General features: G+C 40.3%; 2 protein-coding genes and 1 pseudogene across 5 annotated transcripts in view; 1 reads left to right on the top strand and 2 right to left on the bottom strand.

Moving 5' to 3' along the window:
- Positions 1–1,742: 1,742 nt before the first annotated feature.
- Positions 1,743–3,656, top strand: LOC139943292 (P2X purinoceptor 7-like; annotated as a pseudogene).
- A 36-nt stretch (positions 3,657–3,692) lies between these two features.
- On the bottom strand, positions 3,693–6,883 carry LOC139943291 (uncharacterized). Its single transcript, XM_071940119.1, has 4 exons — positions 6,306–6,883; positions 5,874–6,045; positions 5,303–5,457; positions 3,693–4,895 (listed from the first exon to the last, which is right to left on the bottom strand). The coding sequence occupies exons 1-4, from the start codon at positions 6,583–6,585 to the stop codon at positions 4,570–4,572; spliced, it is 933 nt and encodes a 310-aa protein (XP_071796220.1). The 5' UTR covers positions 6,586–6,883; the 3' UTR covers positions 3,693–4,569.
- A 1,075-nt stretch (positions 6,884–7,958) lies between these two features.
- The window catches only part of LOC139942562 (dihydropyrimidinase-like), an 86,026-nt gene continuing 70,011 nt past the window's right edge, over positions 7,959–23,973 (bottom strand). For 3 of the 4 annotated variants that reach the window (XM_071939407.1, XM_071939404.1, XM_071939406.1), the window contains 8 exons: positions 20,558–20,714; positions 19,872–20,013; positions 18,728–18,811; positions 17,611–17,697; positions 16,397–16,489; positions 15,309–15,395; positions 14,503–14,689; positions 7,959–13,627 (listed from right to left, as the gene is read on the bottom strand). In XM_071939407.1, coding sequence (XP_071795508.1) covers positions 13,542–13,627; positions 14,503–14,689; positions 15,309–15,395; positions 16,397–16,489; positions 17,611–17,697; positions 18,728–18,811; positions 19,872–20,013; positions 20,558–20,714 — 923 coding nt within the window. In that variant the 3' untranslated portion in view covers positions 7,959–13,541. Of the gene's footprint in view, positions 13,628–14,502; positions 14,690–15,308; positions 15,396–16,396; positions 16,490–17,610; positions 17,698–18,727; positions 18,812–19,871; positions 20,014–20,557; positions 20,715–23,177; positions 23,299–23,973 lie in introns of all 4 variants that reach the window. The other variant, XM_071939405.1, reaches the window with a different exon arrangement.

The following is a 23,973-nucleotide window of genomic DNA, read 5'->3' as shown; positions in this document are numbered from 1 at the left end:
GATTATAATGATTAATTTAGACCAATCCTATTGTTCCAGCATTCTGTAACTTGGAGACTGTATTTAACACATGAAGAACTTCCTTTGGTTAAATTTTGAGGCGATTCGGAGAGAAAAAGTTTTCGAGGTTGAAAAAACGGCAAGCTTGTCGTTTTTTCAAAAATCGGCCGAAATTGTTGTCTTCCAAATCGCCTGAAATTTCATACCCAGGTGTAATTGGGGGCGAGGAGCAGGAAAATCTTGGTTTTAGTCGTCTATGATGTCTACTTTTTGAGATAATGCCTTATTTCGGATAGTACGACGGTTTAAAATCAAGACTAAAATGAATATTTGAGACCCATCCTATTGTTCCAGCAACCTGCAACTTGGAGACTGTCTTTTACACATAACGAACTTCCTTTGGTTAAATTTTGAGGCAATTCGGATAGAAAACATTTCCGAGGGTGAAAAAACGTCAAGCTTACCCCCTTGTCGTTTTTTCAAAAATCGGCCGAAATTGTTGTCTTTCAAATCGCCTGAAATTTCATACCTAGGTGTAATTGGGGGCGAGGAGCAGGAAAATCTTGGTTTTAGTCGTCTGCGATGGCTACTTTTTGAGATAATGCCTTATTTCGGATAGTACGACGGTTTAAAATCAAGTCTAAAATGAATATTTGAGACCCATCCTATTGTTCCAGCAACCTGTAACTTGGAGACTGCCTTTAACACATGACGAACTTTCTTTGGTAAAATTTTGAGGCAATTCGGAGAGAAAACATTTCCGAGGGTGAAAAAACGTCACTTTTGTCGTTTTTTCAAAAATCGGCCGAAATTGTTGTCTTCCAAATCGCCTGAAATTTCATACATAGGTGTAAATGAGGTCGAGGAGCAGGATTTTCCTCTGCCATAGGGCTTCGCGTAAACCCTTGCTCTCAAGCGCAGAAAAAAAACACAGACAAGGAATCGGACCCTGTACCATAGGGTGTAGAGTCCGGAGCCCTTCCATTGGGCCACGTCTCCCCTTACTTAAATTTCGTTCGAGTTTATTTTTTAACCTTCGCATGAAAAACCTTTAGTTAAAACGTAGTAAAAGAACACCCGGGTTCGAACCCCGTACCATTGGGTGTAGAGTCTGGAGCCCTTCCATTGGGCAACGTCTCCTCTTACTCAATTTGCGTTCGAGTTTAATTTTATATCTAAGAATAAACAACTTTAAACCAAAACGTAGTAAAAGAACACTCGGGGTTTGAACCCCGTACCATTGGGTGTAGAGTCGGGAGCCCTTCCATCGGGCCACTACTACTCTTACTTCGTTTGCGTTCGAGTTAAATTTTATATCTAAGAATAAACAACTTTAAACCAAAACGTAGTAAAAGAACACTCGGACTTTGAACCACGTACCATTGGGTGTAGAATTGAGTTAAATGTTATACCCTAGGATGAACAATTTTAAAGTGCGTGGAAAATGAGAAGTTTCCATTCAATCCACTTTCAAAATCTAGTTGCTGATGTATCAAACACAATATATAAGTATACAAAGATAATTTCTCGAAATTGTAAAAAGATTAAAACAAGGATTTTTTAAAAAGCCCGCGCGTCGCGATTCTGAAAATGCAGAGGTCACGATTGGTTGTTGCGCAATGGCTGTGACGTCATAAAGGAGACTGACTAAGTCTGGTACCCATACAACTCACGCACGCTACGCAAGCCCCACATGTAATGTGCGTGTATTGTCCGCCGATTCTTTCCTCCACGAAGTAAACATGTCAGACTCTGAAAACTCCGGACGAATTTTGGGAAGAAATCAGTGTAGATTCTGATGGTTTCAGTGAAGGATCTGAAAGTATATCAGGGGGATCGGGAGACAGCGATGACGTTGAGCCAGACGATGAGGATGTGGTTCGTGGGGCTGAACCATATAGATTCGAGCCACTGGCAAGACCACGCCAACAGCAAGGTGACGCTGCTGCTGCTGATGACGCCGACCCCGATGAAGAACAAGATGGGAATGACCAAGCTGCCAACAACGAGCGATTGAACAATACCGACTGGTAATTTTAATTTCTGAATAATTGACATAGTATAGTTCACTGATTTTACATAGCCTGTGTATGTAGGCTTTTGCTGATATTGATGAGGGCAAAACACGTACCCATGTGTGTATACCTGGTCATTTGGCTCATAAAATCATAGGCCTTTATACTCGCTCGTCTATATCTACACAATCATACATGATTACATCATACAATGCAAAGACAGCTTTGTTTGTGAGTAGTTTTCTGTAACTGTTAGTGTCTAATTTGTCATGATGTCAACCAAGTGAAATTCAGTTGTGTACATGAATGTTGAGTTAAATTCCATGCCACAGTTCTCTAAAAAATGTCTGACTATTTAATTGTCTTGCTTTTTGAATTGAAGGTGTTCCTGTGGTAAATGTGTGGTGATGGAGTTCGTTCACAACTGCATTTGCTGTAAAGAGATTGCAGCCATACAGGAGAAAATCGTTCATACTGGAGTCGACACTGAGAGTTTCAGTTGTTTTACAGACCATCCCTGGTCTTCGGCTACATGTCTGAACCCCGGAACACTAGAGACAGCGTACTATGCGTACCGACAACAGTAAGGGGCTAGAGCTGTTGAAGGTGACCTTCCACGGTAAGAGTTAATATCCAATGTTTTTAAATTTCAACTTTTTTTTCTGTAAGATTTTTGAACCGAAATAGAAACACACAACCTGGTTATTATATTCAGATAATCTATTTTATGAGAAACGTGACATACATGAACATGTATCAGGACACTTTTCCCACCCCCAAAGTAAAGACGACTCTCTTGATAAGCCCAATATTCCTTGTTTGAGCCCATTTCGTCAATCCCACTTATCCTGGTAACACTGATACTGGCTAGAACACTGGTCAATTCAACGTAACAAATGGACAAATGATATACAGTTTGTTGATTGTAAAACAGAACGGTATTATTTTTTATTTCACAGAAAGTACAGACATGTGTCTTATCGGCAGGTGATCAGGTGGTGTTATGGTTACCTTGGAAGACACAACAGAGTGCCCCTCCCAGCATGCATAATGGGGATAACCAGAACGACTTTCCCCGATGAAGGAGGCAACTATGAAGGGTTTAGATTTCCTGACCTTGATGACATGTAGATTTACAATATAGTAACACATAACTGGATATCAGTAACACTTTTACATGGTTTAGGAGTAAATATACACTTTACAATGTAAATATGATGATAGTCTTTCAAAAATGAGTTTGAACGGTCAAGCGTTTTTGTAAAGTTAACAAAAGAGGCCTTTGCATTTTTTTATTATTTTTTTACACAAAATATTTTACATTCAAAGTTTTGGACTAAATATATTTGAGGGAATGCCATGTTAAATTCATTTGTGTGATGCACTCATGGATGAGTAGGAAAAATAAAACAGAATTTGTACTTTACAATAAAAAAAATGTACAATTATACGGCACAAGTACATGTGTTTGTTAAAATTCAAGCTCACCACGATGTCAAATTTAAAAAATATGTTGTTGCATTTTTATTTAAAAATGTAGTGGTAGCCATGGCTAGTTATATTGGTTGAGTTCAGTCGAATAGTATTCTAGTGTGCAAACCAAGTAACAATAAATGCATGCTGAAATGAATGCATAATGAATATCAAAAGATTATGCTCTGTTGTGTCGTCATCCCCACCCACCCACCCATATATACTGCAGCAAATGGGTCCCTACACTGACAAATTGAGAAAATATTATGACTGACGATAATCCAAAATTTTTGTTTGAGGAAAAAGGGTGTGAGATGCCATTTCGACTTTTTCAATACCCCAAGGCACAGGTTGCATTCATGAACCTTTGTTTTGGAAGCATGTTTTTTTTTATCTTGAGAATTTTGATAAAATCACTGTCAGAGGCATCTTCACTGTATTACCTGTAACAAACTAAACTACATCTTCCCACTGAGCAGTGGAATGCAGACACACCAATTTCATGGGCAAAATAAAATTTCAAAAAAAATCTTTCACTTAGTTCAAAATTGGCACTGCGATTTATTAAATCTTGTGGTTTTTTTATTTTTAGTACAACAGGTTGGTCGAGTCATTAAAAATCACCTTAACAAGGAAGTCCTGCTTACAAAGAGTAAATTCTTGGGTCCCAAATATCCAGTTCTCTTTGTGTTTCTTTGACAGTTGAGTGTTTCACACAGAACATCTTAATGTGTTTCTTTTTAGAAATATGAAACTGACCACATTTGACGAATTCTTGTGTTTTGTTCAGAAGTGGGCAACAGTATAATAAAGATTGTGCACGTAAACATTTAGCTTATTTAAACCAGGCAAACGCAGCATTCCAAGTTGATATTTTTTGTGGCAATTTTGTAGGTCGGTACATGCCTTGCCAGTATCTACTGTAATGTTTCACAAGAATTTATCAAAGGTATTAAAACCAAAAAACTTCCAATTTTGTGTTAGTTGCAACAGTCCTTATCCACAAGTTTTCAATGTACCCTGTTGGTTTACACACAACTTTAACAAAATCACAAAGAATGTGCTAGCGGCAACTTGGCGTTTACTTCTTGCGTTTCTTTCTGGATGAAGGTTCTCCCTCTTGTTGGCCCTCAGTATGCCTTTTGTCAGCATGCTTGCTCTTCTTCTTCTTCTTTGTTGCCATACTTGCTGGAACAACCACACCTTCAGTCCCCTCTGGTCTTCCTACAGGCTCCACCGCTTTACCAAACCTTGACACAAATTCTTTCACAGCCTGTGTTTTGTCAGGGCGAGTTACCTTTGCTGTTAGATATCCAGGATTTGCCTTCAGCTCCGGGTACTTGGCTCTGGTGTCTGCCCCAGCTGCGCAGAGTAACAGAACCTTTTCCATGATCCTCTTGCTGAAATCTATAATGTAATAAAATCAATTATAAGGACACAACCCACAAAGTGCACATAAAACTTCATGTGGATTTGCCTAATCAATTGGTTAACTTTGATGCATGCAAAATATTGCTAGAGGAATGTGAAGGGTGAAAAACTAGGCGCAAATTGTGAAACAAGGAAAATTTTATACACAAAAATAAGGGGGTGCCCCCAAAACAAAGAAGTTGTTCATTTGAAATAAACTGTAAAAAAAGGAGACTTGAACATCAACTGTATCTTACAGAAATTTAGTCTTTGTACTGTGCCCCAAATAAAAAGTAAAAATTACTTAGATCAGTTGAAGTTTGTTTGCAAAGAAATTATTAATCAGGACAAGAACACCTCTTGTGCCAGCATATGTATGTACTTGCACACAACCATGCACTTACTGTGAGTGGCCTTTATGAGCACCTTCCTGACAGTATATCCCCCCGTGGTCTGCTTGGCCCTTGGATAGCGAATGCTGAATGCTGGATTGCCCTCCCTGTCCATGGCCTGTGCCCTGTTGGTGTTCTCGTTGAAATGAAGCGCAGCAAGGTATATTCTGAAATAAACAAGGATGTACTTGTATGATAAAATGCATGGTGTTGCAGTATGTACTGCCAAAACCTTGGCCGAACCTTTAAATGAAAGCTAGTGGAATGCACAAAATACTAATGCACTGTACATGTACATTTTGTTTTTACACCTTAATCATCCAACCTAAGAGTTTCACCCAATTATGATCTACTCTTTGAAAAATTGCAAAAATCAAGGGCAGGTCCCATAAATTAGTTAGGGGGGTCAGGCCCATAGTTATTCTTTCTAGTCAATTCCCCATCCCACAGCTTCTAAGGCATACACTACAGATAGCCTTGGGAGATCTGCAGTGCACCTCAACCCCCCCCCCCCCCCCCCCCCCCCCGCAACCACCCTCTAAAGTATATGGTTAAACCTAGTATGTAGACCAAATTTGCTCACCTGCATAACATGTCCTCATACGAAAATGAAAACATCTTAGGCGCGTACTGGTTAATAACCGAGTGGAAGCCTTCCACCGAGGATGTCTGCATGGATGGCGACAACATTTTCACATCCTTTCTTGTCCACGTGCTGTCCAGAATGGCTGCAACTTTCTTGGCAGAAGCCGACCCTGAAAAATATTCAACAAAAGGTGTACAAACCTTTAGTGACAAATACAGTGTCTGCTGGTTCATGAGAGAACAGTTTTAAAATTCAATTACTTCAAGCTGAATGAAGTCCATGGCATGGCATTGACTTAAAAAAAAATAGAAAAAATTTTCAGATAAATTTTTGTATTAATTACTGTTAAATTTACAACCGCATTGAAACTTTCCCCAATGACCATGATTATGAATAATTGGACAAACGAAATCGGTGGTTTGTACATACCTTGCTCTTTCCCTTTTGAGGTATGCTCCCCCAGAGCGCTTACGAGGATCTGTACTCCATGTCTTCTCTGCGGTGCTTGTGCTAGGGCCGGGCTCATCCGACTGAGTCTGCACATCGGCGGACGTCGAAGGAATTCCCGTCGAAGTACTCGGTGTCGGACGTTGATGCATGACCGATACTGGTGGTCCTTTGATGCTTGGGACATACCCAACTTTAAGTCTGAACCGAAATGGCAAGCCAAGACTTCGCTTGTTCTTAACTGTTTCGTCAATACAATCATCGGTGAAGTGAGCCGAGCAGACAAAAGATGAACTACCTACATGTAGTGTGAAGTCGGAACGTGTGTTGTTGACGAAACGAACTCATGCTCGCTGGTAGTGCACTATCTTGGGGAAACAACAACCAAAATACTTCGGGATTTTTCAGTATATTACGTGTGCACCCGCCTACAACACACGATTTGGGCATTTTGATAGTGTCGGCACTGAACTTTAGATACACAAATCGAAGATTAAATTATACTAAACTGGGATACAACCAGAGGATAAAATTGTGAAGCTCGCATCGCTACGGCGAAAACAAAGCATACACACACACGTTGAAGCTCCTAGTGTACTTCCGCGTCACGTGACTCGATCTCCTTTATGACGTTTTTGGGGTCACGTGCATATCATTATCTCAATGTCCCACTTTTACGTTTTGGGGGCAGAGGGGGGTCATGCGAGTGCTAGGGTTGTCGCTTCTTTTTCAAGGTCAAATACACAGATAATGGTAAAGTAATATTTTATTTGGAATCAGTAGGGCTTGTTTTATAAAGTATATGTGTTTCCGTCCCTCAAAGCTATCATTTTTCACGGCCTTTAAATCAAAACGTATGATAATTATGTCTTCCACTCGCAAATTATGTATGAAGTGCAGAGCAAGGATTTTCCTCTGCCATAGGGCACCGCGTAAACCATTGTTCTCAAGCGCAGAAAAAGAACAAAGATCGGGATTCGAACCCTGACCATTTGGTATAGAGTCCGGAGCTCTACCATTGGGCCGCTACTAGTCTAATTTTATACCCTAGAATGAACAATTTTAAATCAGTCTGCTGCCACCTAGCGCCTCAAAGTCTCCCATTACCAATAGTGTCCAGATAAAAGAGCAAAAAGTTAAACATCTGTGCTGGTTTGTAAAGTTACTTGGGGCCGTGTTTACTTATTTTTTAAAGGCAGTGGACACCATTGGTAATTGTCAAAGACTAGCCTTCACAGTCGGTGTATCTCAACATATGCATATTAATAACAAACCTGTGAAAATTTGAGCTCAGTTGGTCATCGAAGTTGCAAGATAATAATGACAGAAAAATAACCCTTTTCAAACGAAGTTGTTTGCGTTTAGTTGGTTGATTTCGAGACCTCAAGTTCTAAATCTGAGGTCTCGAAATCAAATTCGTGGAAAATTACTTCTTAATCGAAAACTATGGCACTTCAGAGGGAGCCGTTTCTCACAATGTTTTATACCATCAACCTCTCCCCATTACTCGTCACCAAGAAAGGATTTATGCCAATAATTGTTTTGAGTAATTACCATTACCAATAGTGTCCACTGCCTTTAAAGAACACTGTTATTGCTAAACACAAAATAAAACAACACACTGATTAAGACAGGTTACTTTTCATATTAACTGGCAGACGATTTTCTTTTATTTGATTTCTTAACAACAGATGTATCAATTTTACATTACAAAGACAAAGTAAGTTCCGCTCACGCCATTCTGTGCCACAGGTTTACAGCTTATCAATACACGGATGATTACCACATAACCAAACATTACAACAAATAGAAATGTAGACAATACACTTCATAATACGGTAATCATGCACACACAAAACACTAAAAGCTGGAATTGTTTGTTGACAGCCATCACATTTTGGCCATACATTGATGGGACATAGGTACAAACATTGCATGCATTATTCTTCATTTATACAGGTTTAATGTTAGGGAATGGAAATGAGAGGAAAAGGCAATTCTTGCAGATGAACATTTTTTTAACAGATCAAAAATTACACTCCTACAATCACCTTACTGTTTCATAAACCAATATCATGTGAGTAACATAATTTGGATAACGATGTTATACAAGATACTGCATGAGTTTTAGAGTCAGTCAAAATTCTCATTTTCTCGTTCTTAGGGAAACAGTTTATCTGTGTTTTGTAGCCCAGCTCTTTCTTTTTAATAACCCCAGCTATTTACAGCAACTTTTGCACTGATACAACCCCACTTATATTTGTTTTGTATTTTAACTTCAAATCCGTACATATTGCAAAGCGCATCAAGTTTTGTTTGACAATGCAATTAAATTCCAGATCCACTGCACTTATTGGTTCCAATAGGTGGCGCCCTACACCATCCTCCTATTAGTAAAGAGCACAGAGGGCGTGTGTGTCACCTAAGTCTCCACATAGACAATTTCGCACATACTGGGGCGCGCGCGTAAAGCTTGGAATTAGGTGCATTGTGGTCTAGCTGGTAGCAAAATTTGATGCATATCTATCCCACAATGCACCTCATTCAACAGTCTGCGCTTGCGCATTGGTATTTGCGATAAGGTCTATTGTGGTCTAGCTGGTGTCCAAACTTGATCCATATCTATCCCACAATGCACCTCATTCAACAGTCTGCGCTTGCGCAATGGTATTTGCGAAAAGGTCTATGGCAAGCCAATGAGAAGACTGGAAACGGAACATCAGGAAAATGCAATTACAATATACATGTGGTTCTAATCTTGATATGCTGTCGACCGATTATTGGTCACGTAAAGCATGCTTGATTTTTTTTTATATAGTTTCCCACACATAGCTTATACTCTACGACATTGATATGGATATTATAACACACACTAAAGGACACACCCCTGCAATATCACAATATCTGATCTCATCACAAATGACAATGAAATAATTACAAACGTCACGGGTAACAAGAAGTACAGGTCCGTAACCCTATATATTAATATAATGTGAGTTTTTTAGGGACGCTTGGTGGCAGCAGACTTACCAGGTAAAATCCATTGTTCTCGGTCATGTGCACACGCTCAGCACTACGTAAACAACGGAAATTTACCTAGTAAGTCTGCTGCCACCTAGCGCCCATTAGTAGTTTGTTGAAGCCAACCTTGAGCTTACCAACAGGAAAGTCATTGGTATACAGTTTCTCAAGTGAAAGGTTGCCGGAATAAAACACTTGCCTAACATGATACGACGCACGCTAACTGCAGACACTATTTAGCAAACAATATGACGTCATAGACGCATGTCCAGTCAGATCGCATTACGCCAACGAGTCTCCGCAAACATGAGTTGGGACATGAAATTTCTTGACACATTGTTGGAGTATGAAGCAATATAAACAATAACCCACAAAATGCTGCATGGATTTCATTTGTGATCATTATTGAGTAAGAAAACTAAATGCAGGATTAAGGACCTGTACATTTTGGTTACCAAATCACAAAGTTAAAAAGCTCACTTCCCTATCACGGCGCACATAGTTTTAAGGCCACCTTCATAATGCATTTTACAAACAGTGTCTCCTGGCAGCGTTCAATAAACACTTCCAATGCATGTTTTAAGTCATGAGCACTTAATAAAATCAACAACTTGTTTTATAGTAGAAATACTTCTTGTTTTCAAAAAAAGATGCTCGGTCCCCTTTCTGTTATGCCTTTTTTTAGGAATGATCTCGACTAAAAACCAATAACTCGGAAAGGTGCACTGTGGTTCATGATTTGTTTTCAATAAACTTAACAAACACACTGTAAGAAAAATAAAAACAAAAAAGTCGAGCCCAGGACTCTGAAAGCGTTTGAAGTACCATTCTGCTCCCATGGCTAAGTACAAGTTAACACAACCCAAGTACACTCTTTGCACAATTGCGTTGTTTTACTAAAATGTTTAAAATAATTATTGCCAAATTGATACAGGCTTATCACTAAGCTCATATAAAACAAAATGCTGTCAATTAAATTTACAGCTCTCTTTTTAAGTTTGCACTTTTGGACTCTGGATATTGTTATCATACGGTGGGATAACGGACACATTTGGCACCACAGATAGACTTATGCATATAACATCATTCAAGTAGGGCGCCCTCATAGATGGTGTTTTACTTTTTGTTGTCTTCATCGCTTTGCTTCTAAGGTGACATCAATGCATAAGGTCCTTTCACAGATGGATCTTAATCATGCTGCCATAATCTTGGTCAAGTTCTTTGTACCTACATGTAGGAGCTGATATTCATTGTACAAAAAGGAACCATACTCTGATTTCCTTCCACCCTCGGTTTGGTTACATTGAGTTAATTTAAAAAGGAGAAAATCAAGATGGCCACACCATAAGAACCATTTGGTCGTTGTATTTGGCGGGATCCCAATTGTTACAGGTTAAAATTTGTAGTTTGAAGTTGTGGCTGGATATTGCATAAGTAGCCATCATATAGTATGACTATCTAAGAAATTACCCAAACCCTCATCAACCAAAATACACAAATCATGGCACAAATGGGCTTCCGTAGTATTACCTAATTCCATGTAGCCACTTGATCTACCTGTGGGACACTGTACCCCAATCTTTCAGACAAGACTACCACTCGGAAGTAAAAGATTATATTAAATGGCGAAATGATAACCCGCATTATACAATGTACAATTATTAAGTACCGGTGGAAACAAAATTGAGGTCAAGTTTGAACAATAGGCTACAATCAAGAGTAAACACCAATATGTTAATTAGCCATGTGCTAGCTACAGCGTGAGCCATGCGTTAACTACAGTGTGTGTAAAGGACCACTATTTAGTGCAGCCAAAACAAGTAAGCAATGGACCCTTCCCATGAAATATGCTAATTACATTCACGCATGCGTACAGACCCTGTTGGTTGGCAAACACCATAGAGTTGTGCACTACGCGCAATCGCGTGTGCGTCACGCACCCATTAGCCGTGTACAAAACAGTGCGATTTTCCCTCATTTTGCCAACCAAAACGTTAGTGCGCACGCGCTATGTGCAATTTACATATTTCATGGGAAGGGTCTATTAATTATGACGCAACGGCAGTATTGTCCAATCTTTACAATTGCACACAAGGCATGCATCATTTGTGTTTGATAAAAGGCACCCGGAATCACTTTGTATCTATGGAGTTTGTACCAAGATGATTACGAGTAAATTGGAACCAATGGCCTCTTTGGGGTAATTGTTTAACATAAGCTTATTGTTCTCCGGCTCAGACGGGCTCCATTAAGCTGGGCACTGGATGAACTGTAACAAATGCACACAACTCAATTAATGAAGGACCTAACCCAGAGCTTAGCCGGAGCTAAGCCATAGTTAAGCTGTGGCAGCAGGGGATTCTGTCCCACATACGGCGAATTGTATACAGATTTCTTTAAACAGCACCCTCTTTTGAATCAACCTACTCCCCATTATATTGATTTTCCCTATCGGGGACAGAGTCTGCAGGGACAGATTTGCCTCAGACACCAGAGTCAAAGTTTGGAGCCTGAGACTGAGTGGAAAATGCCCCACACTGTGCGCATTCAAATGCGTTCGTTGCCTCACAAGAAATGGAAGTACATTCTTGCATCAGTTATTTTCCATAATGCTAAATGTTTTTTAAACATTTTAAAGATGATTCAACTTGTCATTTTGAAATTCAGAGTCAAATGCAAGTTTAATTGTGCTGTATTTTCTACATTTTCAAAAAGAAGTGTCATTTTGAAGTGAATGAATATGCTGCGCTTGTTGTTTCATCTATGGTTTCCAAGTATCGATTTCTAATCAACTCGCAAATTCATATTCAATATTTCAACGCAGCAAGAACATAACAAAACAAAAAGGATTAAAAAAATGCATATATTTTAAAGAAAACAATTATTTACAGAAAAAGCAACTTATTTCGAAAAAAAAAAAGAGAGGAATAATTTGGCATCTGTGATTTTGTAAACCACAGAGCCATTTATCACATGTAGGTCTACCTGTTATAGTTTTCATCCTCAAATTTAAAGCCTTAAGTAGCCATGATTGTCTAAAAGTCTACCAGTGATACCATATGACTCCTAAGGACTAATAAAACATCGTGATCAATAAAAATTTGAAGAATATAAAAGCGGAAGTGCCTTTCATAAATTTATATTATTTTCCTTAATCCATTTTTATTTTGTTCTAATGCTCTGTATGATTTGATTGAATACCGTTAAGACTTTGACTGCGGCTTCCAGTGACTATGCTAATGCATACCAAAGCACCGAGTTTAACAAAGTCTGGCCAGTCAGGAAATGAAGCTCACTGAATTAAATTCAGTAATTAAAGAACCAAAAGCATACAGAGCTATACGCCACCTCACTACGATGTAAGAATTTTTTTAAATATTTGTTTTATGCACCTAACCAGACACACAAGGCCTGAAGGCCACAAGGTGTGGGCTACAATTGTTTTTTTGTCCAGAGGCTGTTGCCATCTACTCCTAGGGCTGAAACAGGGTTACCCCTTTTACAGTCCATACGGATGTACATTGTAGGCTTGGGTATCATCAGTCCGAAGCCTGGCCGGTAGAGCAGAAAGCACTACCTCCCCAATTTTACCTAGCAAGTGTCACGACCGGGATTCAAACCAACACTCTGCTGGTCAAACACCAGAGCTTGAATCCGATGCTCTTAACCGCTCAGCCATGACACCCCACAAGATACGTGTTCTAAATTTGTTTTAGATTTGTTTTTTTTAAACCCCATCCCAACCCCCAATAAAGCAAGAAAAAAAACACACAAAAGAAACCCAAGTTCAAGAGGTTTAAGCAGCAATGCCTCGCCTACACTTTTTGCGTCACAAAACAAGTGGAGTTCTCCATGTGCAGATTGCAAACAATGGTTTCAAAGGAGTTGTCTGGAACCCCGACTCCCAACCAGTCTTCCTTCGATATACGACAGATTGCAAAACAAGTCGGATTTGAAACATGGCATGGTGGATATACAATATGGAAAGGTTTGCGGTAACACCATGTAATGACTATCTCTAAATGAGATGGGGTGGTTCTGAAAAGAACCGTAGGTTTCAACTCGCCATTTTGATCAGTATGCGCTGAGAAAATTGTAAAACTGTGACTAGCTAAAAGTGAGAAACCGACGCGCTAGCTGGTGAATATTAAAATAGCATTATAAGGAACAGACTCTTGCTGCTTATGACTTGATCCTTTAGAACATGATGCTGGATTTGCCTCCAGGTGGCGCTAGAGCCTTGTGTGTACTTCTGTGCGGAACAGTATCATCATGCTGCCGCCCTGCAAACAAAGACAAACACAAAGTTTCATCTTTAAAATCCATATTTGCCAAATACACAACTACATGTAAGCTTAAAGGCAGTGGACACTATTGGTAATTTCTCAAAATAATTATTAGCATAAAACCTTTCTTGGTGACAAGTAATGGGGAGAGGTTGATGGTATAAAACATTGTGAGAAACGGCTCCCTCTGAAGTGCCATAGTTTTTGAGAAAGAAGTAATTTTCCAGGAATTTGATTTCGAGACCTCAGATTTAGAACTTGAGGTATCGAAATCAACCATCTAATCGCACACAACTTCGTGTGACAAGGTTTTTTTTTCTTTTCATTATTATCTCGCAACTTCGACGACCAATTCAGCTCAAATTTTCACAGGTTTGTTATTTTATGCATATGTTGAGATAAACCAACTGTGAAGGCTAGTCTTTGACAATTACCAATAGTGTCCAGTTTCTTTAATAATAATCAACCTTTATAGACTGTACCAGTGTTGGATCACAGCCCAAAGGGGGTCCCAAAGCACTTTAACTTTGTTATTGGAAATGTGGAAGTGTGTACGCTAAGCGAGACTGTTGTTCACTTTTCACGTGTTAATACACCAAAGATGGCGGTGAATGACACATATTGCAGCCCACCTACAGACAATGTGACCTATGTTTACATTCAAATCGCCCTCTGTTGAAAAAAAAAAGTAAACGTCATGTTTCGCCGGGCAAAAAGACACGTAGTCATGGTAATTGCATACACTTTCCATCTGTCTGCCAAAACACAAAAGTTTTGCCCGGCGGTATGCGCGCGAATCATGTCACGGTTTTTCGTGTGACGTCAGAGGTCACATCGCCTATAGGGATAAGGAGTCCTAAATCAGGCCTTACCAGAGAGGCTGAAGCCAGACTTGTGTAGATCCCGCCCACTGGATTTGGAACCGGCACCACGTTGGCCGTTGAATTCTTCGGGTGAAGATTGGGCGCCCTTGGGGACGTACTTCTGGGCCTGGGGTCCGTCTGGGGTCCAGATTGGGCCATCGTAGGGTTCACGTTCTATCTTAATAGGCTGGTTGACCTGCGAGAATAGATACAGTGCTACAATGTATAATCATCATCGTCTTTATTAAAACTGTTTTATTTGAACGCAGTGGACACTATTGGCAATTACTCAAAATAATTATTAGCATAACGCCTTACTTGGTGACGATTTAATAGGAGAGTTTGATAGTATAAAACATTGTGAGAAACGGCTCCCTCCTAAGCACTAAGTAATGTAGTTTTCGAGAAAGAAGTAATTTTCCACGAATTTGATTTAGAGACCTCACATTTAGAATTTGAGTTCTCGAAATCAAGCAACAAAAAACTCACAACTTCGTGAGAATTATTTTTTTTTCATTGTTATCTCGCAACTTATACGACCAATTGAGCTAAATTTTTCACAGGTTTGTTACTTAATCATGTTTTCGCATATGTTGAGATACACCAAGTGAGAAGGCTGGTTTTTGACATTTACCAATAGTGTCCACTGTCTTTAAACTACATGTAATAACGTAATTGTTGACATAAGTTCTAAAAAAGAGTCAATCCAACAGCGGTATTCCACGTACTGCATCTTTTTGAAACTCCTTGCCTAGAGCACGTGTTATTACATAGTATTATTACACCTTTGACTTGTTCACTGACTTTAGTCCTACCTTATCTCTGATCAAGATTTTGTTGTAGGCTTCTGGGGCATGGAGAGGACGTGGAATGAAACGACCAGCTCCCTGTGTTACATGCAGCTGTAAACAGAAATAATAATAAAGAGAACAATAATATACACATACAGTGATGAACTTATACGCGTAGATCACTCGAGGCAACTCGTCAACCACACTAGAGTTTTGCGTGCATCGAACGAGCGAGTGCGAACGAGGATCAGGCAAAGGATAGTTTTCAAACTCAGTCTCCTGGTCTTCAAATCATGGCACAACATGGCGCCATCCTAATGTCAGATCTCATGACTCAATATGCTCCTTCACGCAGTAACCTAAGATCAGCCGATCAACGTCTCCTTGTAGAACACATGGGGAGCATGTTCTTTCTTGGATACTGCGGGAAAGGTGTGGAATAGTCTTCCTTACCACATCAGGACTGCAAAAATCTTCTTTTAAAAATGCCCTCAAAACTCACCTCTTCGAAGTTAAATGTTGACCAGCGATTCTCAACATACTTATTTCTATATTATTATTACTACTATTATTATTATTATTATTATTACTATTATTATTATGATTATTATTATTATTATTATTATTATTTATGTCCCTTTCTTTTGAACTGTTTATATGTATAATGAGCGAGCGCCATGGACATGATGGACAACTGTTTGTGGCAGATACCGACGCTATATACGACTTTATCTTCAAGTACGCGCTAATCCTCCAATCAGATTGGCTGAATGGAGTGGTGATAAAAACCTATATTGCACGGCTAATATCACTACCTGTGTCTTGTGTGTTCTACATGTATACCCACCAAGTTTGCTTGAAGATAAATACGTTATCACACGCGCGCTCGTGGAAATACAAAAAGTAAGTGTGTCTGCGTCCCATATCCAACAAGGCCGATGGGACGCAGAAGCGCTATATTTTTCCGTATTCCACTTGCGCTTGTGTGATAACTTATAATATTATTATTATTACTTTTCAAAGGACTCAGGAAAGAACTGAGTATACAGTGCTAACAAATATCGATGTATGGGTATGAAACCAAAATGAATATTAGATTCCGTTGAGCTTACCTGTCCGTCTTCCCATACTATCCTGCCCTGACTAATGGTGACTACAGCAACACCATGGCATTCCATCCCTTCAAAGATGTTGAAATCCACAGCCTACAACAAGCAAACAATTACAGAGTGAATGCAAGACTGTATCTACATGTAGACCTTGATCACTGTGTGGTCATCTTGATTTTACTCCATTCCAACTCATTGTAACCAAACTGAGGCTGCATGAAATCACTGTCTGGTGCCACGTTTGCACAATGAATGTTAGCATGCATTAATGTTAATGAAAACAGGGAACATGACCAGGATGGTGACAGCGTGATAAAATACCAATGGCTTAAGTATGCAGAGAGAAATTTGAAGATGGGCTACTCTGTTGTGGAAGTGTCGTGGCCGAGCGGTTAAGAGCACCGAATTCAAACTCTGGTGTTTCTGATCAGCAGAGTGTGGGTTCGAATCCCCAGCCGTGACACTGTGTCCTTGAGCAAGACACTTAAGCGCTGACCACTACATGTGGAATCAATCACTACATGATCACCCGGTTAGCATGGACGTTCAGCTTGGCAGTTTGTTTTATGAAGGTATGAAGTTGGATTACACGGATTACATGATACTTACATGTATAAATAATTATTAGTAATGTTATGCATACAAAATGCAAATAAGTGCAATGAAATACAGTGGTACTGTCTCAGGGGAGGGTTAAACTATCTCAGCTCCCTGGGGAGTATACACTACATGTACAGCCTTGTGCAACAAATATGCGCTACTCGCCTAAATCAATCACAAGAACCATCTCTGCCCACACAGGTACCCATTTACCCCTGCACACTGGGTAGAGAGAAGCATGTAGTTAAGTGTCTTGCTCATCAGGGACACAAGTGTCAAGACTCAAGAACCTACACTCAGCTGAACAGAATCACAGGGCCTAATTTCATAGAGCTGCTAAGCACAAACATTTGCTTCGCATGAAATTTTTGCCTTGATAAAAACAGGATTACTTTTTTTTAGAATAAGCAAACACCACCTGAATACCGGTATCAAGCAATATAAAAAAAAAGGAAATGTGGTTGGTAATCCTACTTTTATCAAGGAAGACATTTCATGCTAAGCAGATTTTTGTGCTAAGCAGCTCTATGAAGTTTGGCCCAGAGCTTGAATACGATGCTCTTATCCGCTCGGCCACATCATGGGTTAATGTATACAAACAAAGATGGGTATCTAACCTGGTGGTGTGTGTCTTTGGAGATGACTCTAGTGGCGACTGGATCCCAGATGACAACATCTGCATCAGCGCCGACTTGGATTACACCCTGTCAAAAACACATAGCATCAAAACAATTTATTCTTCTTCTTCTATCTTTTCTATAGGATTCAAACTGCCTCTAGCTACCGGGCAATCTCGATCATCTAGTTGGGAATACACTGCTTTAGAATTGCAAGGGTCGTGGGTTCAAATCCCACCCACGTAATATTCCTGTGAACAATATTTTTGTGATATTATTTTATTTATTTCTCAAAAACTACAGCACCTCAGTAAGTTATATTTGAAGGGAAGCTTTCTACTATCATCATCTTCAAACTGTGTAAGTTAAATGTGGACATAGTTTTTTGCGTGAACAAAAAGTACCCCGACCCTTTAAGGTGATCCCCCGGCTGCCGCTTCCAAGGTTTTATCTATATTTGGGTGAGATCCCTTGCTACACGGCAGGTTTTTTCTTCATGCAAGTTGCCATACACACAAGGCCACTTCAAGGTGTGGGCTACAAATCAACGACTTTTTCAGGGGCCGTTGCCATCTACTCCTGGGGCTGAAACAGAGTTACCCCCTTTACAGTTCATACACGTACGGATGTAGGTTTGGGTATCATCCATCAGATGTCTGGCTGGTAAGGCAGAAAGCACTACCTCCCCAACGGTTGGTTAAACGGTAAAAGGTTGTGTAGCTTCTGACTGGCACTATCAAACCAAGATATCTATAAAAAATAGGGAGACCGCCAACATAGGGCTAGATAGCTCAGTTGGTAAAGCGCTGGTGTCCCAGGGAATTCTGTCCGCCGATGATTCTTTCCCCTAATGGGAAATTAACATGGGCTGTAGGAGGACTCAAAAGTGGGCGCTATCAGAAGAAGTTTGTACACAGACTGCCGTATTGGGGGAACCAAATCTCCTGCCACATCCGCACGTTAATCTGGAGGTTGTTGGTTCGAGTCCCACTCTGGTCATTTGTTTTTGTTAAACCCAAAGGATTCAAAGGGCAAGACCAACACAGATTAACAAGCAGAATTCCCCAGAATAAATATGGTATGTAAAATAAGCCAGAGCATGTTAATCCATGTATACCTTGCGAGGGTACATATTGAAAATCTTTGCTGCGTTGGTGCTGGTGACTGCAACGAAGCGACTAGCATCCATCTTGCCCGTCATCTACAAGAAATAAAACAAAGTGATCAAATCTCATCAGATCAACTTCTTATTCAAAGTATATCTGTATTACTTACAATACAACACTTGCTAAACCTTGTAAGTAAAAGAAAAGTAAATTACAAGAGATACAAACATTGGCTAAATCTAGTGCAAAGTCAGAGGGTTAATAATAGATATCCCATCCAAGCTATATATATTGACTAGAGCGCTAACTTGCTCTGCGTTTTGAAGCCACCCTGAGCGCAGACATGTTTGATGTGTTGCGTGAGTTCGGAACGATTGTATTTTTAAGAGAACACACATTGCCGCCATTTTTTTACATTCAGCGTTTGCACTTACATACGCGACTGTCCACTCGCGCGTAGGTCTGCGCTACAAAAACCGTAACTTCGACTTGATTGATGTACTAAAAAAAGTATACGCGCCTTTTAAACATGACGCACATGATGCTGATCAGCAGATTGTGCGTTCACATTTGCTGCATTTTTTGCTTTGATGACACATAAAAGAACAAACGCACTATCATGCAAATAGCCGTACAACTGCCGTACAAAATTTCAAGCTTTTGTATTGGTTTGTACATGAACATGGATGCGCCCACACAGCTTCAAAACCTTAGTGCGTGTATAACGGGGTGTTAGCGCTCTAGTCAATATATATAGCTCTATGAGATATCCAGAGTTTGGGCTGTGGGTCTGAGCCATAGAGTTATACATAAGAAATAGAGGGCGCAACGGCCTATAATTTATACGCGGCCTGGCATGCGGCATGCGGCCATTTTGTAAGTTGACAAAACAGCATCGCATAGTGTGTGTTTATCAACACTCACAATGTGTATTTCACATCCAACGCGCATACAAAGTTCATCTTACAAAATGGCGCGCGTGTCTCCTTGCCGTCCCGTTGCGTTTGTGCACGCAGCATCACCAGTGCACCCTCTAGTTCTGATGTAATATACATGTAACTCCATGGTTGGAACATACCTTTACAGTAATCGCAAACAAGCTCAAATGGTTCAGAAACAAAATGGCTACTGATGTTCTAAACAATGACCACTCACCACTCCCTTCTCCCATATGACAGACATCCTATCTTCCACTCCGTTGACGCCGTTTGGTATCTGGCTAAAGTCGTCTTTACCGAGGGCTTTTTGGTCAGCGTTGAACGTGCAGTTGTCTGTCCCTGTCACTTGAAGGTCACCACTGATGGAAAGAAAGTTTTAAAAGGTTAGACAATACATTTGAATTATGAAACCCACTCCTTTAAGATTCTGCCAATAAAACGAGGAACATCGGGGCGGACCCCTTTCAACGCACACATGTTTCAGTCAATGGTAAATTGATACATCGTTGAGGGCGCCATTTGTGAGGTCATATACGATTTCAAGTGCTTTTCATAGACCAACTCGACCGATCCAAGGCAACGCGTCCCTTTAAACTAAATCCTGAAAGCAGCACAGACAATAAATAAGTGTGTTTAATAGACACAGAATCTGCACAGTCAGGTTTAACTTGCATACATACATGAACATGTACATGTATATCATCAACAAGTAAATTTTCGTCAGAAGTTCAGAATTCACTTTCTGCTTGCATTGACCATGTTGACACCCAGTGCACTGAGGTCAAATGATGGAAACGTGTACGCACATACAAACACGAGTTTAAGTCAATGGTACTTTGATACTGTATATCATTGAGGGCACTATTTGTGAGGTCATACGCAAGGTGTCTATTACTGACTCACTTTGCTAACAGGTCCATCAGGTACCCAGGGGTGGTGGGGTCCGGTCTGAGGGGGGGACCCATGACGTGTCCCGCTGCGTGACGCCAGTTCTTACAGAAGTAATGGGTTCCGTCCGTGCCTAGCGAAGCTGCAATTGGCTCACCGAACACGACTTTGCCTGCAAACAAAATAACCATGTCAAGATTTTAGCAAGTACGCTCATTTTGCGAAAGGAACTTTCATAGGAAAATCTTAAAAGTCTACAGGAAACTTTGAAGCGCACCAAGGCCAAGACCAGGGGCCAATTTCATAGAGCTGCTTAAGCAAAAAAATTGCTTAAGCACGAAAATAGCTCGCTTATTTTACACATGTTACTGGCCAAAATGTCATGCCAAATACATTGCTTGTGACTGGTATTTAGCTGTTTTTTGACTAAGCATAAAAATTGAGCGGAGTCTTGGCCGGTAATCTGATTTTTACTAGGCAAGAATTTTTTTGCTTAAGCAATAATTTGTGCTTAAGCAGCTCTATGAAATTGGGTCCAGGGCAAAGGAGGCCATGGGTACTATGAGCCCTACCATTTATAGAAATCAAACAAGTTTTTCTACAACTTATTAAATTCAATGTAATTTTTTTTGCGTTATCCAATATGTTTCAAATTAACAAAACAAAATGTCTTTATGATCATGCTACATCTCCTTAAAGGCAGTGGACACTTTTGGTAGTTACTCAAAACAATTATTAGCATAAAACCTTACTTGGTAACAAGTAATGGGGAGAGGTTGATGGTATAAAACATTGTGATAAACGGCCCCCTCTGAAGTGACGTAGTCCTCGAGAAAGAAGTGATTTTCCATGAGTTTGATTTCGAGACCTCAAGTTTAGAATTTGAGGTCCCGAAATCAAGCATCTGAACGCACACAACTTTGTGTGACAAGGGTGTTATTTCTTTCATAGTTATCTTGCATCTCCGACGACCAATCGAGCTCAAATTTTCACAGGTTTGTAATTGTACGCATATGTTGAGATACACCAAGTGAGCAGACTGGTCTTTGACAATTGCCAATAGTGTCCACTGTCTTTAAATGAAAACAAAATATAATAAATGAAACAACTGAGAAGAAAACAGCAACAATAACATTGTAATTTATGTATTCATTAATATGACATCGCCTATTTTTGAACAACAGACCAATCCATTAAGCTCCGCCCCATTGCGTGGTGACCCATCACAACCCATTGCGTAACCAAAAGTTTGACAAATAAAGTCTGATATGCGTGCACGTATGCTTGGCACGTGCGGCAGAGTTGTGCAGAATGGCAATTGAGTGGCTCACATGTTCTTGCTCACACGTTCACCATGGGCGGAACCTAATGGATCGGTCGTTTTACCAGGTACATGTACATTTATATCAAATCAAATAAGAATGAGAAATTAGGTCATATACAACATGTACGTGTTGGTCAGGGCAGGGTGGGGACATACGTTACAGATATAGGGCATTGAATTGGTGGGGAAATAATTCATGAAGGAGTCAGGTACATGTAGGAAAGAGGGGCTGGATCGGATAGGGGTCAAGTGGGAAGAGAAGTCTAGAAAACAGGGTTAGGGCAGGGTTGAAAACAAGTCAGAGAAGGGTGGACATTGGGTCAGATAAGCATACAAATGGGCTTAGATAATGGTGGAAATGGGGTAAGAAAAGGGTGGAAATGGGCTCAGATACATGTATGGGTGGAAATGGGGTTAGATGAGGGTGGAAATGGGGTTACATTGTAGATAAGGGTGGAATAGGCTCAGATAAGGGTGGAAATGGGCTCAGATAAGGGTGGAAATGGGCTCAGATAAGGGTGGAAATGGGCTCAGATAAGGGTGGAAATGGGCTCAGATAAGGGTGGAAATGGGCTCAGATAAGGGTGGAAATGGGCTCAGATAAGGGTGGAAATGGGCTCAGATAAGGGTGGAAATGGGCTCAGATAAGGGTGGAAATGGGCTCAGATAAGGGTGGAAATGGGCTCAGATAGGGTGGAAATGGGCTCAGATAAGGGTGGAAATGAGCTCAGATAAGGGTGGAAATGAGCTCAGATAAGGGTGGAAATGGGCTCAGATAAGGGTGGAAATGGGCTCAGATAAGGGTGGAAATGGGCTCAGATAAGGGTGGAAATGGGCTCAGATAAGGGTGGAAATGGGCTCAGTTAAGGGTGGAAATGGGGTTAGATAAGGGTGGAAATGGGCTCAGATAAGGGTGGAAATGGGGTTAGATAAGGGTGGAAGTGGGGTTAGATAAGGGTGGAAATGGGCTCAGATAAGGGTGGAAATGGGCTCAGATAAGGGTGGAAATGGGCTCAGATAAGGGTGGAAATGGGCTCAGATAAGGGTGGAAATGGGCTCAGATAAGGGTGGAAATGGGCTCGGATAAGGGTGGAAATGGGCTCAGATAAGGGTGGAAATGGGCTCAGATAAGGGTGGAAATGGGCTCAGATAAGGGTGGAAATGGGGTTAGATACGGAGATAAGGGTGGGCTCACAAAGTTAAGGACGGGTGAAGGGCTAAAATAACAGTCATACTGTTTACTTTATCACATTGTTGTCATGCAACATGTATCATTCCAACTGACACGCCACTAAGCGGTTTATTGTTTACCCTCTCCCCTAGCCTTAGAGATGACCTCTGCTGACCCCTTACTCATGACCTTGGTAATATACAAGGGACATTGGGCTTGGGAAGCTATGCAAATTGAACGGTTGACCGCCTCCTTCTCCACCTGGTGTTCATGGTAACGTCATAATGATTGATGGATCAGACGGAATAAAAATGCTACAAGTTAGTTTATAATTAGGTTAGAGAATAAAAAGTTGTCAGTTTGTACAAGTGAGACAATTGTTGGCGTTTTTTGTCATCAAAGAGAACAGCTTCCTAGGCATTTTTTGTATTAAGTATTATTATCAGTAATTGGTTATCATGAAAAAGGAAGCCTCATAAGTGAACTTATCACTATAACTTGCAGGCCTGAGAGACCTGGGCCCAATATCATAGAGCTGCTAAGCACACAAATTTGCTTAGCATGAAATTTTGGCCTTCATAAAAACAGGATTTCCAACCAAATTTCCACGTGACTTTCCGGATAAGCAAACAACAGCTAAATACCAGTACAAGAAATATGCATCAAATGGAAATTTTGGTGGTAACTATGTTTTTATCAAGGAAGAAATTTCAAGCTAAGCAAATTTTTGTGCTTAGCAGCTCTATGAAATTGGATCAAGGTTTTCAAAAACGCAAGAGCTTGAATCAAGTGCTTTTTACCGCTCAGCCAAGTCACACAACAATAATTAATATCACTCTGGTGAACTAACAATTATTGCTTTAACTGTATTCTCTTTCTGACAAAGAAAAAACACCTCCTACGGTCATCACTTGTACAAAGAGCAACTTAAAGGAG

This window comes from Asterias amurensis, chromosome 10 (genome assembly GCF_032118995.1).
Source record: "Asterias amurensis chromosome 10, ASM3211899v1".
In the NCBI taxonomy this organism is placed as follows: Eukaryota; Metazoa; Echinodermata; class Asteroidea; order Forcipulatida; family Asteriidae; genus Asterias; species Asterias amurensis.
This window is presented reverse-complemented; position numbering and strand designations above follow the sequence as displayed.